The 12143-nt window shown below is 38.7% G+C and overlaps 3 protein-coding genes across 3 annotated transcripts in view; 2 read left to right on the plus strand and 1 right to left on the minus strand.

Moving 5' to 3' along the window:
* The window catches only part of LOC306832850 (nectin-1), a 22464-nt gene extending 15055 nt beyond the window's left edge, over positions 1-7409 (plus strand). Inside the window, exon 9 of the mRNA XM_079357859.1 lies at positions 7294-7409. The gene's annotated coding sequence lies outside the window, so the exon portion shown is untranslated. The remainder of the gene's footprint in view (positions 1-7293) is intronic.
* On the minus strand, positions 7296-10971 carry LOC306832849 (gap junction alpha-8 protein-like; the record flags this gene model as incomplete). Its single annotated transcript, XM_079357857.1, has 2 exons — positions 9102-10971; positions 7296-8558 (listed from the first exon to the last, which is right to left on the minus strand). The coding sequence occupies exon 2, from the start codon at positions 8541-8543 to the stop codon at positions 7296-7298; it is 1248 nt and encodes a 415-aa protein (XP_079213983.1). The 5' UTR covers positions 8544-8558; positions 9102-10971.
* The window catches only part of gja5a (gap junction protein, alpha 5a), a gene marked incomplete at its 3' end in the record, with an annotated part of 24539 nt that continues 19978 nt past the window's right edge, over positions 7583-12143 (plus strand). Inside the window, exon 1 of the mRNA XM_079357865.1 lies at positions 7583-7664. The remainder of the gene's footprint in view (positions 7665-12143) is intronic.

Genomic DNA, 12143 nt, shown 5'->3' on the forward strand with positions numbered 1-12143 from the left:
TACTTTGAAATGTTACGATTAGCTAGTCTCAGTGTCTGCGCTCACTGTACTCAGCTCTTTCATTTGTTAACTCACTGGACTCATGAATTATCCTTGTGTATTGATTCCTTCCAACTCTACTTTTTTCTGGCTCTAAAGAAAGTAAAAATAAAAACTAGAGTGACTGTTTTAGTTGGTTTTAATGTCAAATTTCAGGCTTTAAAACAGTCCTCTGCAAATCAGTTGTTGGAACATATGATTCACTGGCTGTTTACACTATTTATTTATAAATAGAGGTGAGGTGATTTTTTTTTTAACGGAAATGAGTGGTCTCTCGAAGTTTATCAGTCACTACCACTAGAAGCCTCTAATAATAATAATACATCAGCTCAAAGAGAATAATAAATCAACAATGGCTCCATTGATTGTCGTTCATTTACAGTACTCAGATGAGGAGTCATTGCCCAAACATCCATGGCTGTGTGGCTCTATTGTGTGTGTGTCATGATAGTTGATGAATGTGTGTGCTGGAGTCAAACCTGTGTTTGTTCTTACAAGCAACCTTAATGCAAATATTAGCACTGGTTATCTGTTAAAACCTATCTGTTGCGCTCCCTGTCTCCCCGCTCCTACTATGCTGTTGAAACAGGTTTTCCTTAATCATTCTTATCTTATAATGAAGGATTGAATAGCTCACCTTTAATTATCAGTTCCCACTTCTGTTCCCAGACTCCTGTAGCTGTGGTGGTCTGACAGGTGTAGTTTCCTGTATGAGACTTCTGGGCTCTCTCTATGAAGAGTCCATACAGCTGGCTCTCTGATTCGGACATGGTCATGTTCAGGCTCTTAGCTTCAGGAGTGATGTGGATGGGTAGCTGTGGGCTAAAACTGAACAGTTGCTGAACCTGGTTCATATTCCACGTTAGCTGTGTAAGATTGCTGATTGACTCGTTGTTACACGGCAGGTTCACTGTCCTGCCGGCCTCAGCATAAATGCTTTTTCCTTCTGTAGGGGAAACACGAATTTCAGTAAATTTTCTTAATACTTTAAACGTATTTCACCATTAAACTAAACTCCAGTTAAAACAATCCTGTCTTGAAGATAATGTGAGGAGAGGATCAGCCAAACTCTGACTCTTGATTCTTAAGCCAGCAGCCGGTTAACTTAGTTTAGCAGAAACAAGAGAGACTGTGGAAAACATGTGACATGGGTCTTGCGTGGGTGAAAAGAAAACCCCCAATCTCACTTCCTAATGCCTAATATATTCCTTTTTTGTTCCACATGATAAGAATGAGTATAAAACCATTTAGTACTTTATGTTTGGCTTCCCATGAGAGTGTTGTATAGACTCTCTTGGTCATCTCCCCCCAAGAATTATTATTTTTCACAATGACGAGTACACACAGTCCTTGTCAAAGTAAAAGTGTTATAAATGATAATTACCTGCTGCTGAGAAAATCCAGAACATGTAAAGTATCAGGGACACGTTCTCCCTGATGCCCATGTATTTGTACAACTTGTCCATTGCACCTAAAAAACATAAACTGTGTCGTAAAGCTAATATGTCTGGATAACTGTGTATATGATTTTCTCAGATAAGAAATCATTAGCCCAACAAGATTTTGTTATGAAATCACAATACTGTACTGGAACGTGTGCATTTATCATTCATATTTAAACCTCACAGAAAACCACAACTTCTTAACCATTAGTCCTGTCCTAGTTATGCGTTGACTCACTTTAACTTGTAATGTTATTTGCAACATAATCGGGTCAAATATAACACAAGAAATTCAGTACGAGATTATATTACTGATGTTCAGGATTAATTTTTTTTTCAAACTGGTGTGAAATTATAAAGAATCCAAAACAATTTATAAAGAAGATCACAGCCTCTCCTAACCCAGTTACAATATGATGCATAAACTTCCTACCTGTACTTACCCATAGTGAGTATCTGCGTCTGCTGATTTTACCTGATCTTTAGCCCTAAAATACAGATTTGGCTTTAAGGCAACAAAACAGTATGTTGTCATATATAACAATAAGAAAAATGAAAAGTAAAATACCTCTTATTGGTAGAGTAGTTTGCACGCATTAGAAGTCTTAAGATGTAACCTCCCCAGACTGCCCACATAGTGCTTCCTCACAGGAAGTTGTGATGATTTTGGTTTGCTAGCCCCCAACAAGTAGCATGCTCTGTATGTGTGTCTGCCATAGAGGCTGTAAAGCATGTTGCGAGCTGGCCTTATGCAGATCTTGTTAAGAGACACTTTTGCAGATATGTAGCAAAAACTCTTTGCTGTACTTTTCTACCTGTTGTGTAGAAGGCCTTTGATTGGATCAGTTAAGTTTGAAAATGCTCTTACAATCCTTCAGTGGGCTATCAAGTACAGTGTAAAGGCAAACTGAATGGAAAATGAACCTTGCGTCTTTATTTTGGCAGACTCTGAACCACAAAAATGAAAATGCAAACAGGGCTCATATCAAATGAAGGAAGTTTGCATTATCACTTTAACAATGCCAGCTTTCTCTTCAGTTTGTCATGTGAGGTTACCCATCAGTCGTAGAGAGCTGAAATAACCTAGATATGAGTCGCTGTGTGGGAATTCAAGCTGCTCTGACATGTAGGTGGGGCCAACCAGTCAGACAGAGCTCGAATAGAGCTTCACTGTTCGCCAAAGCCACATCACCATAAATACAGACACACCCCATTCCACAAGATGTGTGTGTGCAGTTTTTAAATATCCGGTAATAGAAACCTAAAGCCCTCTGTTTTACTTATATGACTTGGTTTCAATTTGGACAGACACTCAAAGACTGCAGCCACTGCCACAAAACTCCAAAAGGACTTGGATTTTAGCCTGTCATCTTTAGACAGTCCAGTCATTTGTTAAATAATTGTATTTTCCCAGGCAACATTGAAGGCATCAGCAAGGGAAGGACTATTATGGGTCTTAAGTCCCCCGCAATGAAAAATATTCATGATTTAACAAGTGTTTTATACAAATTAAGTAGTTAAGTTGGGATATATATATTTAGAAAATGAATGACTATCAGATTGTTGACAAATTCTTTTTTGTGTAGTGATATAGTTGTACTTTTATGAGATTTAAGTTGTAAATATATATGATTAAAGTGGTAATTTACAAGAATAAAGTTGTGTTGAATTTTCCATTAAAATCTAATCTTTAATTGACAATAACTAAATGAAACTGTTTTGGGGGGTATCAAACTATTTTGATACATACAAGGCTTTATTGAAATATATTTGGCAGATAATGTCAGACAAATGAGCATTTAACACAGGAAAACTTGATAAAAATTGTTGAAATGTATATTTTCATTTCATGGGGACTTTAAAGCAGAGAGCTATGATTATCATTGGTAATTTGCAAATTGTTGGTTTATTCTGCCTGTCCATTTTTATATATGTTAAACAAGTTATTGTCATTGTGATGGATTAGTTTCAACTAAACATCTTGAGCATCATGCAGTAACATGTGTTTAGTGTCTTTGGAACAATTATGATTCTGGTCACACATTACATTACACTTATTAAACCTATAGGCCTACATAAAAAGGTGTGACAAATAGCAGCCTTCTTGCATGATCTTGATAGGCTACTTGTGAAAATGTGTTGCTGATGCCGAAAGATTAAGTATCTTTTTTTGTAAAACCTATTTCGAGGAAGGCCATAATCTCCCAGATCTGTACTCTAAAGCACAACTGCTGACAAGGCCTATAACCCTTTAAAAGTACTTGTTTAATCTTGTGTATTTTCAACAAGAGACTATAGTTTGTTTGTTTTTTTCTTTTTTTAATCTATTATTTGGATTTTGATGTTTATTGTTATTTTAGTAAACTTAAGTATTCCTTTAAGTCTTTTATAAGGAATCGAATGCCAGACTAATTTGCATATGTTGGACAGAGCTGATTCTCCTTTTAGTTATAGGTTGATTAAAACTGGTGTTTGGATGCCCACCAAAAATCAAAATGAACTGGGTTGTATTTCCCCAGTTGAAAGTTCTTAGTAAGTAAGCAGTTAAAGGTTTTCCACTTTTTTTTACCCCTAAGTTCGTTCTTTCAACAAAGTTTAAACTAATATTTACAGTTTTTGTTCATAACTCACCTAACCCCAAACCTTAAAACTTAATGGAAAGGCCAATCACGGAAAATAAATAGCTTTCACAATACTGCCCTCTAGTGGTCTTGTAACTGTAATTCAAAATCGCCATCTGAATCTTTCATTTAAAATTATCAACGTCTTTCATTATAGTTTTTTATTATTAATATTTAACCAGGAAAGAAAAAGGGGAGGGAAAAAAAACTAATAGAGATTAAAGATCTATTTTTCAAGAGTGTCCTATAGTTTTATTAACAAACCCTTTTTGAACTTTATGTCAGTCACTGTGCTTTTTTCCCCCTCACTCTATCCAAAGACTTGCAGATGGTTTAAAGTATAAAAACGATTACTCTTGGATATCAATATAGTTACGTGACATTTAAGTAATCACTGAAGTCATAAAATATAAAATCATAAACTTCTCTGAAACTGGCCACAATATGAAAAAATATACAATGTGTGATAATGAAGTGCAGTAACTGATAAAAACTATAGTCGTTCAAACAACCAGTTTTTATCTCTATATGCCATTCTACAATTTTAGCACAATAATTGTTTGCAACATTTTTCTTCTGAGTCTGAAATAAATCAGAGATCCAAACGGGCACAAATGAATCCAAGTGTAGCTGCTGTATCGATAGATAGATAGATAGATAGATACTTTATTGATCCCGAGGGAAATTCAAGCCTCCATAACAGCCTCCATCCCGCAGACCCCAGGAAGAATGGCTGCCATGTCTTTCCACACTTTGTGTGTGTGTGTGTGTGTGTGTGCAGACTCTGCAATAAAACACCTACACAACACTTCTTGACCACGTGTGACTTTTTATTGCGTTGGTTCACATTTCAAAAGAGGATACTGCCAAACATCTATCAGCAAAGAAGACTACAAGTTAGTAAAAAGAATCTTTTTTTTTCTTTCAAAAAATTAATTAAGTCTTCTTATAAACATACAGGCAATTTAACAATACAGAAAAAAAATTCATATGTTAACCATTTACACAAGGACCAGCATAAAGTTTGAATTGTGTCACTGCTAAATCCAAAACAATGTTCAACAATTTTATATATTTGTTGAAGGCTCTCTTTGGTTCAGATTCCACAGCATTGGATTATGGGGGCCTGAGGGATGGCTGGGGGTCACAAAGGGGTCAAAGCTGCCTTCTCTCTTAGAGTTTCTCCAGAGCCGTATGATCATACCCCCAAAACCAACACTGCAAAGTGTGTGTCTGTTCACACAAAGGCACATATGAGCAGAAACCTCCACTATGTGTCTCCATGTCTGCAAACATGCAACAGACTACCCTCATGTTTCTTTTACAAACATTAATATAAAACCTTACTTCAAATTCTTTCTTTTTAACCACTTGAGCTACAGAACCTAAACGTGTTGTCTTTGTGTTTGCTGGTGGAGGTGGCCAAAATGAGAAAGTCTGATTTCTTTTGTTAAAGAGTTAATAAAACATCAAGTTCATGCAGGTCCCAGAGAAAATATAAGCATTTGCTACAATCGTAAACATTTCGGAATTTACATTTACAGATAAGGCACAGAAAATCACACAGAGGTTTCAATAAACAAAGCCAGAGAATGTGAGAAGATTTGTGATAAACTTATTGCCTACTTGCAGGCGTTATGATCTTTATGTTAAAAAAAAAAAAAAAAAAGAAAGAAAGAAAGAAACATTTGTAAGGAAATAAATTCGTTTTTGTATAGATTCATCATTTTGTATTTCCTCTGTTGGGATTTTAGGTTAAATTAATGGTAAATCACACATGTATCTTGTGTGATTTCCCATAGACAATGAAAAAAACTGCACATTATGTACATTATCACACACGAGATAGGGCATTATGTACAGCGGGAGTCGCCCCTGGTTGTTTGTTACCCTCAGAATTCAAAAAGCTGTCATGAGAATTGTGTTTTCTTGCCATGTAAGGACCCACTATGGTTACACAAATTCAAGTCGAAAGATTTTTTTTCACAGCTAGGTCAAGGATGCTTGTTGTCATTGATTAGCGTGGTTTCTTTTATTGTCTCGCCTCAAACAATACTTTGTGCTGATGGTGCATGATCTTTATCGTCCGGACGCCTGTTTGTACAGCACGAAAAGAGAGGATTTGGCCTGAGGTCGCTGCCGTAGCTCATTCTCCGTTCGGACCGAATGAGCCCTGCTCTCTTGCATGGACGACCAATATCACAGTACACAGTTCTACTTAAAGGCCACGAAACATATGCGGATCTACGTTGAAGAGAAGCAGAATCACATTGAAAAAGACATTCAACATGTGGTCTTTTTTTTGTCTGTTTTTCTCACTATCTCAGCTCTGGCTCTGCTACATGGTATATAAACATGAAAAGGAGAGAAATGCTGTGATATTGATGCACGTCTCTCGTTACTTGAAAGAATCCTTACCCAATGGATGCATAGATGAAGTGTTATGAGGGTTTAAGGCCTTGCACAGAGTCGTTACCTCTAAAATTAAAAATAAGCTCTTTTCTGTCTGAAACTGGACTTGTCCATTTCAAAGAGTTCCTTACCTTTAAATATAATGGCACTTAATCGTGTTGTGAGTGTGAGCAAGAGCCCTGCCAGCTCCGCTTTGTGCAGCTATTTACTGCATATGCAACATGTCGCTGTCTGAATAGAATTGAAAGTCGATGCCTAACTACAGTGAAATATCAGGTTTGTAGACACACAAGTATAATCTAACTCTCTTTCCCCTATCTACTCAAACCCCTTGTAAAAATGTCTAACCCCTCCATTGCGTATGATTAAAACTCTTTCAATAGAAAAAGGTGTTTTAAAATTAAACATTGATTTTCATCAAGTAAAAACATTTCCCCCCCCTGCATGTGTCCCTTACACATTTTTAAATATAAGAACACGCTTAATAAAAAACCTACTCCTCCTGTCTTTAACCTCTACTAGATGTTTTTATTATTATTATTATTTTTTTATTATTATTGATTCGAGTTGTCGCCGGTGTTTTAAAACTCTTAATCTCGGCCCTTTTGCTTTGGTTTTTGACCTGCCTGTTCAACAATGTGCATTGTCTTGAGCTAGGTGTGTGTGTGCGTGTGTGTGTGTGTGTGTGTGTGTGTGTGTGTGTGTGTGTGTGTGTGTGTGTGCTCTCACTTATGTTGAACAATAGCTGAACGCAGGTGTATGTGTGCTCCCTCTCACAGGTTCATACGGTGAGATCGTCTGACCTGGCCCTGCTGCTGGCTTTGCTCAGTCGGCTCAGCGGTCTGGTGTCTTCTAGTGTATCCGTGGCCTCCATCCCTGCCTCCGCTGCAGTTACCCCCTCGTCGATCCCCGCCTCCTCTACCTCCACATCCTCCTCCACCCTCTCTGCTTCCTTCTCTGCAGGTTGCTGCACCTCCTCATGTAATATCACCCCCCCTGTCTCAGTGGTCTGAGCATAGGAGGGCAGAGCCTCATCATACACCTTAGAGAAGTCCTCCATGGGCAACACCTTCTCTGACTTCTCCTCTAGCTCCTGGAAGGGTGGGGTCCCCCTGCCTGCCTCCATGCCAACTTCAGCCAGCGGGTAGAGGTGAGTTATTTGGGGTACTTTCTCCTCCTCCAGCAGCCTATAACCTTTCACTCGCTGCAGGGAGGGCACAGCCAGGGGGGGCAGGCTCTTCCCTTGTAGTGGCAGAGGTGCTGAGCCCTCGCCTTGAGCCGGGGCTGGGGCTGGCTTGCGAAAGACAAAACGAATCTTTTTCAGGCCCAGGTGACTGATCTCCACAAAATTGAGAAAGAGCGAGACACAGGCCACAGCCAACATGAAGATGATGAACACAGTTTTCTCGGTGGGACGAGACACAAAACAGTCCACTGTATTGGGGCAGGGCCAGCGGCTGCATTTGTACAGGGGCAGGATGCGGAAGCCGTACAGGAAGTACTGGCCAACCACGAAGCCCACCTCAAAAAGAGTCTTGAAGATGATGTGGCAGATGTAGGTCCTCAGCAGAGTGCCCTCCAGCCTGAACTTCTTGCTTCCTTTTGTGCTGGTCTCCTTTGTGGTGCGGACACTGCCCTGGTCGGGTGCCAGAGGGAGACGCTCTTCGCTCAGCTCCTGCTGCCGGCTTAGTTCCGCCTCCTCGCGTTCCTTGCGTTTCTCCTCCATGTGGACATGGTGAACAGCGTGGCCCACGTACACCAGCGATGGGGTGGACACAAAGATAATCTGCAGCACCCACAGGCGGATGTGGGAGATGGGGAAGGCCTCATCATAGCACACATTCTCACAACCAGGTTGCTGGGTGTTGCAAACATAGTCGGACTGCTCGTCGCCCCACACAAACTCTGCCGCCGTGCCCAGGATGAGGATACGGAAGATGAAGAGCACCGTGAGCCACACCCGGCCGATCACCGTAGAGTGCTCGTTAACTTCCTCTAAAATATTACCCAGAAAGCTCCAGTCACCCATGATCGGTCCGTAGCACTGAAAAATGAAGGGTGGGGTAGAAAGGGACACAGAGGGTGCAGAAAAACAGAGAGGGTGGGGTCGTAGGGACAGACAGGGAGGGGAGGGGAGGGGAGGGGAGTACAAAAAAAGTAAGAAATGTAGAAGAGGAAAACTTAAACATGAGAAAAAAATGAAGCCAAACGCTAATTTAATGCTACCACATTTTATTTTAGTCGAAAATTGTAGGTAGGCCTATTGGAAACTTCGAAGGAGGAGTGTTTAAATCAACTCTGTTTTCATTGATATAGAAAAAAACTCATTGAATAGAATAATGTCATTAAACACTATCTTAACTATAGTTTTGCATTTGACAGACTGCTTGCGCTCATTGTTAACACCTTTAGCAACAATTAACATTTACCACGTAGCAAACCAAATAAATGTGCCTCTAGCTCTATAAAGACCTCCACAGAATAACCCCTTCATGGAGATTGATAAAAATAAGATCGATTATTAACAAATAGTTCCATCTTCTTTCAGGTATCCTATCAATTAAATGTTATCAAATGGGCAACTTGCCACAGCTGCGGCTCCGGCAAAGTTGAGTCCTGTCCCGTTCTCTTGGCACCCGGCGGAGAAAAGTGAACTTTTTTCTGCCCTCTTTCCCAACTAAAGCCCCGTCCTTGTCGCCCCACTGAGCAGATGTGAATGAATCGGCTCTGATGGTTGGTTTTTAGTTTGCTGCAATATTTAAGCTTGGAGCCAGACAGCCTTTATTTGCCGGGCGACGTGTGGTGACGCAGGAGACAATAGGATCAACAGGGCCAGAGCAGGGATGTATGGGAGCAGGCCTCAGGCTCCCACACCAACATGGACACTGTACTGCCGGGGCAGCGAGTCCACAGCAGAGCAGCCCAGCTACATGCATCCCACTTCCTCACACATATATATATTGTATGTAGAAGCACTGATACTGTGGATGAAAAGCAGCTGATTTATTTCCATCCTCTAGTCATGCCAGGCATTAGAGCAAAGAGGCAGGTCAGGGACGACCTATCGGCTCGAGCAGGGATAAAGGAGAAATTGTTTCCTGATGCGTTAACACTGCCCATCATTGTTTATACAATTATTCAGAACAGGCAGCAGTAGGTTCATTTCTGCTATGGGTAAACATCAGATTAATGCTCTCATGTTGAGCATTGCATTGACTTAATTAAAAGGTGGCGGTGGTATTCTGAACATTCAAGTTTTATCAGTGTGTCATACACACAGCTGGCTGTAGTTGACACATCCGAATCATTACAGCTATGCATGCATTTACAAGAAAAAGAAGGATTTTTGAAATCATCTGATCTAGAAATCCCTCACAAACGTAGCAACATCCAAATATGCGTCAAGGTTTCGTCATCAGTGCAGCAGGAAAAAAAAGTACATTTACAATATTGCAATTCCTGATTATGTGAAACAGCTCACGATATTCATTTTACATTGGTCAAAAACACACTGCTCACATAATATATAATCCTCAAATATAAATCCTCAAAATATCAAACACCAAAACAGAAGCTGACCAGAGTATTATTGTCAGTAGAGATGAGATGTAACGGCAGATTTGTTTCACATTTTGTTAATAGTTGTGCTAATTTATAAATACAAGTGTTATGTTTGTGACAAATTATTCTAAACAGCGCAGTGTTTGCATTCAGTTGATTAAGGTGTTAACTGTAGATGACTAAACACTGTTTGTGTGTGTGTGTGTGTGTGTGTGTGTGTGTGTGTGTGTGTGTGTGTGTGTGTGTGTGTGTATCATCATATCCGTGTCACTTAGCTGGAATTTGAAGAATGTGGGCCATTGAGTGAAAGAACATAGTGAAATGTCTCTTAACAGGTTTGTTAGTCAAACGTTCCCGGCTCGGGGAACAAAAACAATAAGCAGCAATCTTTGATCTTTGAGTAATTCCACAGATGTTTGAACAGATGAAAAGCTGCTGCAGAGCCCACAGAGGCTTGTTATCACTGTCTAAATAGCTCCAAATCCCACCATAAAATAACCTCCAGCTTTGCTCAAATATAATCAATTGCCCTAAATAGCCTCTCAAAAGTGATGTATAATTCAATCATTCTTGCATTTTGGCAGAATGATACATTGATAGTACTATATTGACAGGTTTGATTTAGCTATGTTTTTGTGAATGTGATGTGATGAACACAGAGGAGCAGTAATAAAAGTCTGATGCACGTAAATGTTTATCAAGAGGTTACTTGAGAAAAGGTCATTCATAATCATCCTAATGCTAAAATACAATTCAAGCTTCATGTTTATGTAAAAAAAAATCATGTTTAATGAAGCCTTTGTCTAAGACTAAGGCTGTCTAAAATGCAGAAGTGAGCTCCATGAAGTAAAAATTGCTGCTGTTTTATGTGCCTGTCTTAAATCAAATATAATGTAGTTCCTAGTTTCGATCAAATATACATAATGTAATATATATTTATGTATATATAATATATTTTCATGTGTGTGTATATATATATATATATATATATATATATATATATATATATATATATATAAATATAATATGCATCTATATTTATTTATTTATTTTTTCAATTGCATTAAAGAACATTATTTATCATAGATATAGTAAGTATATTTCTATGCAATCTTTGCTGAACTGTAGAGATAAAACTGGTCCACTTTGTGCTCGGCCAAGAATGAATATGGCTTTCTTCACCATAGAAGTGTTTTCATATGCCTGTATCAGCATGTTAGCAGCAGGAGAGACAGGATGTTGGTGTTCTATACATCATAATGCTACACATTGTGTTGTAATGCAGAACCTGAAAATTATGAAAAGCCATGATGTATATCAGCAATAATATTTCTCTGTGCTGGCGTTTAATACATTCATTAAACACTGAACTTGAACTTTGTCAAAGTTTATTTGAAGAGCTCTTTTGTTTGTCTTTGTATCTAAACTGTTGAAACTTTCTCTGCCGGTAAACCATTGACGCACCAATTAAAGGAAAGAACAAAACAAATACACCGCCGTCTGGAACAGACTGTTTAGTTACAATTAAACAACTCGTTTCCCTTAACACAAATCTAATTTCCAAGTTCCACACTTGTTCTCTTCTTCTTGGACCCGGTAAAGTTTGAACAATACATTTTTCTGTAAAGGCTGTAAAAACTCACCACTTGACATTTGAAGGCAAATTCAAGTCGTATTCTTTGAATATAAAAATAAAGATTCAACATTGATGAATTTATGTTAATGTTTTTTTTTATTAAAACAATAATATTATTCAGCTAGTTGCATAGAAATGTGTTCAATGTAACCAATATGTTTGGTATATTGTGAAAAATGTTTTCTAAGGAACGAATTGCCAAGAAAAGATATTGACAATTTAATTATCACTCTAGCTAAAGAAAGTAGTACAGCATCTTCTTTTAATTATGGTCTTAGGACATTTTCAATTATTTCTTTCTTGAACAATGGATTTGACCTTATACGGCAGGTCAAATAGGAATAGGAAAAACTATCACTCAACAAAGGCTCCTATTTTCAAAGTGTCTGCCCATCTTATGGCGGCCAGCCCGAGTTTCTCCTCCTAGCCAAT

Source organism: Symphodus melops (genome assembly GCF_947650265.1).
Source record: "Symphodus melops genome assembly, chromosome: 12".
In the NCBI taxonomy this organism is placed as follows: Eukaryota; Metazoa; Chordata; class Actinopteri; order Labriformes; family Labridae; genus Symphodus; species Symphodus melops.